We start from the raw sequence: 7,463 nt of genomic DNA, 5'->3' as shown, positions 1-7,463 counted from the left end.
TTTTTTTTTTTTTTTTTTTTTTTTGTTACATTAAAATTGTTAGTCGGATTTGTAAAAAAGTGCACAAAGAGAGACGATTATAACAATTTAGTTAGAAAAAAGAAGCAGTGTTAGAATCGTATCTTGAAGATAAATTTCTGAAAGTGTTTTAAAGAAATATAAGAAATTTCGATCAAACGTAGAATAATACATCACTTTCAGCATAGTAAGTATAGTGTCTTATCGAAATTCTAATAGAATTGGAGCGGTAGGAGCGTTAAAATATAAAGTTGTGTAAATAGTTTTTAACGAAATGCACAAGCTCATTCTTAAATCGCTAACGTTACAAAGAACAACATAATTAAAAGATATATTACGCTCATTATTTACGTATGAAATGAAATTCTTTCTGCTTTTTCATACGATTTTAAATTTCAAGATACTTCAAGCTGAATATACTTCGTACGAAAGAAGAAAGAAAAAAAAAATACGATACAAACACACAATCGGTGTTCTAAACTTTAAATTATTGTCCTTCTATTTTTCACGTATCGATTTATTTTATTTTTACCTCCGTGGTTATTATATGTATATTTATTAGGTAAAATTAAAAATCCACAGCAGAGTTAAGTTACTATTGATTACACTTCATTCATGTTCATTCGGATATGAAATACAATTATGCATTCATTATCGATATTATAAATTTCATTGTAGATTGTTGAGTACAAGCTGTAACAATGAACTTTTCATTACGCTTATAACGTTTATTACACTTGTTACACGCTTTTATCGCGTTTTACATCCAATCTCACTCGATGTCCAGAGATTCCAAGTACATTTTTAGGAACATCGATTCTGGAGTATAAAACACGCTACGATATTTAATGAATAAAATTCTTTTGATCGAATTTATAAAAATACCAATCATAAACATCCATAGTCCAATCGTATTTCGTATCTCATATGGCAGAAATCTCACGAACGATGGTTCAAATAGAAAGAGCCAAATAAATCGGATGCTGAATGCGAGTGAAATTCTGCCCCATGTCGAATTCTAGCTCTGCTTTCGAATGAATTTTCTACAATATGCCGTGTTCAAGTAACCAGCTCAAGGGAGTGATAGTGCGATAAAACGGTGAAGACACAGCACAGATGCTCCTCAGAAACGGTGTCACTAGACGGCTATTAGAAATTCGAAGGAACTGCACTGTTCGCGGCGACAGAATTTCCTGAATTCGGCAAGGCGCGTATTCGACGCGTCTGTAAATCCTCTGTCATTATATATGCGTGCAATTTCACACGATAAATATTTATCACGGTAGCTGTGTTTCGACTGAACTGTTAATCGGCTGGAAGTTCATTCATTTAATCCCCCTCTTAAGCGTGTGCGATCGCGTTCGATCTCGATTCTGCGAATGACACGAATAAAATGAAAAATGGTAATTTTTTATTTTACAACATTATGCGGTAGTTACTAAATGTATCGTATATCGTATATATCTATTTAATTGACCTTCGCTTAATTTTTTTATACTCGTATATATGTCTAGTTTTATTTAATAATTGATTGCAGAACTTGCTGCATGAAAGAGAATTTTACGTCAAGATAAAATTGTGTCTGGCGCACTCTTGCTTTTATATGAGAAAAAGAAAGTCTTTTTGCGATACTGTTACGCGATATCGTAACTGATTGCAGCGTGAGCAATGTAAATATCGTGAAACTGTAGTTGTCGCTTAGCTGGCGTAAACTTTAAAAAACATTTACACATTTATATTAAATAGCGTAATTAATAACGAAAAAACTAGACACGACGATAGGAATAATTTCACTTGATATTATGTCGAAGTAAATGATTATTGTATATGACAGAGTATCTAATTCTGTTATATAGAAACGATGAAATAATTTATTTGCAGAATACGCGCACATTAATTATGTTTATTTTGCTTAATTATATATTTAATGAAAGATTAATTAGATTAGTATTTACTCTTATACATAATACTGACTTTAAATCTGTATATTACAATTGTACGAGGTACTTAGCGGCAAAAATTATTTAGCTAAATAGAACAGCAAGAAATTTCATACAAATACCTTTTCATAAAATTATTTGGATATATACCATTAGCATACTTAGTACGATTTCACGAAATATCGATACATGTTTTGATTATCCAACATTATCCATCCTCTTTAATATTTCTAAATATATTTTCTATTCATAACCGAGGATCAAAAAATAATTGCCCTTTCATGATCTCGATTAAATTCGTCCGTAGAGAAATTTAAACAAATAAGTGAAATACTCTTGTACGATAAAACTGAAATCAAACACGAACACAGATGATATGTTGATCGAACGAAACATCGCATAATAACCACGTTGATTTTTCGTACCTTGTGCAGTCAAGCGTTTAAGCGAAAAGAAAAAAGAAGAAGGTGGAAAAAATCCGAAAAGAGGAATAATAGAGAACACATTTTCGAGAATAAGCAACGAGTTAAGAGACTTGGTGGTAGTTTCCTAAGGGTTAAGAACCGTCAAACATCCAGGCGAGTCGTGTCACTGGAGACGAAGAATGAAGTTGTAATATGAGAGCTCTCGACATACTCCATTATTCACCATTTGAACGTAATATTTGCGGTGTGATATGGTTTCAGGATCCAATCCCGGGCGAAGATAAGCAGACGTTGCTTCTAGCACTTGCCATCTGCGAGCCCCATCCGAACTCTAACAGATTTTCGTTCCCATAGTATTGGATAACGCCTACCCTTTTAACATTCTCGTGTCTTCTTCGTCTACACCCTCGTGGCCCAGGAACATAAGTAACTTTCCTCTTCTCTCTTCTGCCTATCGTGCGGAGATAATAAGATGGTTCGATAGTCGGTGATAAAGTAAAAAGGTATGTTGGAGTCAGACACGGGGAAAGCGGTGTGGATCAACGTGTGAAACGAGAGTTTCGTTGTGAGATATAAAAGATGAAGATATGAAAGATTGTATAAAAATTGAGATTGCCATTGGTACGCGAGGATTAAAACGGAAGAGTCGTTTGAAAGAGAATCGAAGAGAAGCCAACAACAATTTGATGTTTCGTTGAAGAAAACATGAAGAATTTTGATAAAATATAAAACAACGATCTTGAATAAAAGTATAAGAAATAATTGTCAATTCTAAGATCGATGCTATCGCGAATAAATTACTTTTTAACATTGGGGAAAAATACAGAGAATAATTATGAAATAAATGTTACAGCAACGATGACAGGAAAGCGAAAATAAATAAAAACGTGTGAAGAAACTGGTATTTCTAATTCAAATCAATCACAATTTTCTGTTATAAGCATTCGAACAGAAAGAAAAAAAGACGAAAAGAGAGAGAGAGGGGAGGGGGAGAGATGATGGTGTGCGTAATTCAATATCTACCACTGAAAAACGTCCCTTTGATGCTCGTCGAGCGTGTATTGTATTTCTTTTAGTAGGATTTCGTCGGTGCGTAGTTTATCATGAAAATATTATCGGGTTTCGATACTTCAATAAGTTACGATCCGTGAAATCCGATGTCTGATTATTGTCTCCTCCGAGACAGCTTTACGATTCAATGGCGGTCGGGATTTTTATGGCCGATATGTTTATGCGGCTCCGTAACCACGAATATTGCTCAAACGTTTGCCAGCAACATTTGGAAAATCGTGGAAACAACCGAGAGACGTAAAAATTGAATGCCAAATAACATATTTCAATGCGAGAGACGAGTCGCTCTTTGTCTTTTTTCTCTTTGTTCTCTTTTTTCTGAACTAAGAATGTCGACTGCTAAAAGGAAGGTACCGTTTATGATTATTTTATTCAGTTGATGTTAACTTCCCAACCCTTCTCAACCGTATGTAAAATTCACTTTCTTAAAAGACTGAAAACAGAATGGTAGAAAATACGAAGCGCAGTTATGTCGAATTATACATATATTTAAAAATTCGATATATCGATGTATCGATTATATTTAAAATTACATTTATATTAAGTAATTTTTAGTATGTATGAAATTACATTTAAAGACTGCATTATTGAAAAAATGGAAGAATATTATATGCAGCATGTTATTGATTTCGCGGGAGCAATCCTGTATATGTTGTATTTTGTATCAACGTTTCGTAGACGTTGCGGTCTACTTCTTTAGGACAAGCCAGAAACTTTTCTGAAGTAGACTGCAACGTCTACGAAACGTTGATACAACATACACTGCTCCTGTAAATCCAATAACATGGTGAAAACTTAAAATCTAAAATATCGTACACGATCAATATCTTTTTAATCAATTACTGAACTAGAGACTAAATATTTCATTTAAAAAAAAAAAAAAATAATGACAAAATTAAAATGGTAACAAGCATCCAAAGCATCCAAACAAAACAAACAATATTTTCTTTTCGCAGATAATCTAAGACCTTCGCGCGATTTTGTACTTACGTATATTTGAGAAAAAGTCAAACCTTTTTGGCCAATACGTGACAGCTTGTTGAAAAGTATATTTGTAGAAAGCTACGATCAAAAAACTTCAATTTATTTACATTTATTTGATTTTATCGATTGAAAGCGAAGATCTGAGAGAGAGAGAAGAAGATCTGAGAAATACTTACCGTATACGCGCTTTTCTTTCTGTAATATCTTCGTTTATTATTTATCGAATTTACTAATCGAAAGTTGGACACTTTTCTAACGATCTCGTTAGACGGAATTAAAGGAAGTTCGCCAGACGTCGTATGAAATTGTGGCCTGGAGTCACAGAAACCGCTAATAAATCACCTTAAATCGTCAATTTCCAAGGAGCTTCTAGTTTCACAACTTCTCTACCTTCTCTCGCTCTCTTCTGCTCTTCTCACTCGGTCGTGCCGAGTTTTCGCGTGAATTAACTAAGAATTATGTTCTTGTTTATCATAAGTTGTGACTGCGAAATTTACTACCGCTTTCACGACGTGGTATCAGAGGGTGCACGTAGATCAGAATGCTTTTAACATCCAAGATGTTTTTTTAACTCTGATTTAACGTTACAAATGTAACGATTATTTTTTTCTATAATAATATAAATGAATCTATTAAAGGAATTTTTTTGTAACGAGGAACAAAGCAAATATTGAAATTCCATTCGGATAATAAAATATCGTTGTAGATGTTAAAATTGAAATATTTTCCATTTATACATATGCGATGATATTTTATTTCGTTTCAATATGTGCAATTAAAACGATATGTAGAATTGCATGATTTAATGAATGCAATTGGTATTACTGGTTTTGGCGGACCGGTAGGAAAAAATTGTTTCGCATTCTGTGCTACGTCGCGACTCTTCGTTGTGATTTTTCATTTCATATCTCTCCGCGGGGCTTGCTATATTTATAGCTTTAGCGACAATAGCAGAGAAATATTGAAACGTTCGCGTACTATGACATTTCGCGAAATGCGTTCTGGCTCATCGAGAGAAGATTGACTTTCTACGATGAAGCTTCATAAACATTCATGTATCCTATCCGAACGTCGTAACAAAGAGTTAAGGATATTTTGCCTTCGGATTTTTAGTTTGGGAAATTGCCAAGCTACGATACTTTGCCATTATCGTAGCTAGCTAGAAAAAATTTATATTTTCCTACAAATATACATAGCTATTTATTACTTTAATACTAAATAATGGGCAATATTATTCCTTTTTTTTGCGATCATTTAATCAATTTTTTGTACAATAAAAATTGAACTTCTTTTCTACAAGCAACATCTTGATTGATAATGCACTTGGACATTATCAAGCATAAATTCCTTTAGTTTTTCTACGAATCAACTTATGAAAAATGTTCTTCGACCATAACGTACCATAACGTACAATCTTCAGATCGTTGAACTTTAATACCCGCACATTTTTCTTTCTCTATTTTACAGTATCCTTCGCTCCGCAGTATAAACCACGTTCGATAAATAATCTGACAAAAATTCCTATCCTCGTAATTCCGAGTAGTTTCAATCTTTACGTTAACAAAAAAGAATGTACTCGCCGTACACGGTTACACGCGGTCCTGTAAAATGTTGATGTTTGAAATTTCTTAAAATATAAATTAGCTTCTTCATGTTCAAAGATCTGGAAACCTATCGCGATTCTGGCTTCTAATAAGAAAATAAAACTTTCTTAAAAGTAGCGAAAATGAGTACCGCGTCATCGACATAGGGATTGACTTAAAAATCCTATCGGTGCTATCTTATTTCTTTAGGATTAAACCAACTGCAAATTCAAAGGCGTGTTTTCTCGTATCACGGTACGTGACGATGGTTTAATAACTGTCTCCGACAGGATCGGATCTGTAAACTGGTGGAGAACGGTCACGTTCACGCGACGCGAAATCATTCCTACAGAACTTCATCCTTTTTGCAAACAACGAGCCGGCAAACAAACAGGCAAACGAACGAACGAGTGAACGAACTGCACGCAATTCACGGCGTTTGCGTACGTTGTTTCAGGGAGCAGCGAGCCATGGCTGAAGAGCGTAAAGCACGCCGAACTAGGTACAGAGGTGCAACTACCGTGCGTGCTGAAATTGCCACAGTGCGAAGGGCTTCACAGCATCAAATGGTATCGCGGAGCGACGCGTATCTTCATTTTCAGCGAGGACGTCGGAATTACGCGCGGGAACAACGACATCGCCGTCAGGTAAAGCACACGTATCTTAACTTTATCGTTGCTTTCTCGCGTCTCCTAGATAACACAGGCGACGACAGCCTGTCGTATTAACAGGCGACAAGACGTGGCCCTACGTTTCGCTATGATAATCGTAATATACATACGTATATTGTCGTTCGTGAGTATGTGCACACTTTGCTCGGCTTATATTAACGATATATTAATATTAACAAAACGTGTGAAACGTAGTGGCAAACGATAGAAAGTAGTATTTACTATCTCCTTGTGGGTATGAGATGAAAAATAATCTATATCGAAAAGTGTCCATATAGTATAAATATATAAATGCAGTCGAAATCAAGGTAAAATTTAACGTACGACTGTATACGACTTGATCAGAAATTCAGATTTATAGTCAATTTTTTGTGACTCACGGTTTAATTAACATTCTGTGGTCGAATACTTGAGATGTGTATCTATAATCAAGCGTTCTTCATTTCGAAGTTAATAATCGGTTTTTTTATATTCGCATCATATAAATTTGAATCGATATGAGGAATTACAAAATAAATTTTAGCAGAATATTTAGTATTAATTTGGATTTTTGGGTCCGTATTTTTTGCAAATTTCCAAAACATTTTGGAATAAATTTATTAAGGTTTTTGCTGGATAATACTTGCTATAATGTTGTCTTATACTCGCCTCTATGACATTGTTATAGCCCATTTCCGAAATACCGCAATGAAGCTCAAGCAGAATTAATAATCTTGTTTGCGTGGTTTGTTTGGTGGATATTAAGCCGCTATTCGCTTCGGAGCAAGTTTC

At 34.5% G+C, this 7,463-nt stretch overlaps 1 protein-coding gene across 4 annotated transcripts in view; it reads left to right on the top strand.

The window, feature by feature from the left end:
• Positions 1–7,463, top strand: part of LOC100749681 (hemicentin-1) — a 431,443-nt gene that overhangs the window by 297,027 nt on the left and 126,953 nt on the right. For all 4 annotated transcript variants that reach the window (XM_033320792.1, XM_024367725.2, XM_033320790.1 and 1 more), the window contains exon 2: positions 6,479–6,668. In XM_033320792.1, the coding sequence (XP_033176683.1) occupies positions 6,479–6,668 (190 nt within the window). The remainder of the gene's footprint in view (positions 1–6,478; positions 6,669–7,463) is intronic.

Source organism: Bombus impatiens, unplaced genomic scaffold, assembly GCF_000188095.3.
Source record: "Bombus impatiens unplaced genomic scaffold, BIMP_2.2 scf_0349, whole genome shotgun sequence".
Lineage (NCBI taxonomy): Eukaryota > Metazoa > Arthropoda > Insecta > Hymenoptera > Apidae > Bombus > Bombus impatiens.
The sequence above is the reverse complement of the archived record's forward strand: the minus strand, read 5'-3'. Positions and strand labels throughout refer to the sequence as shown.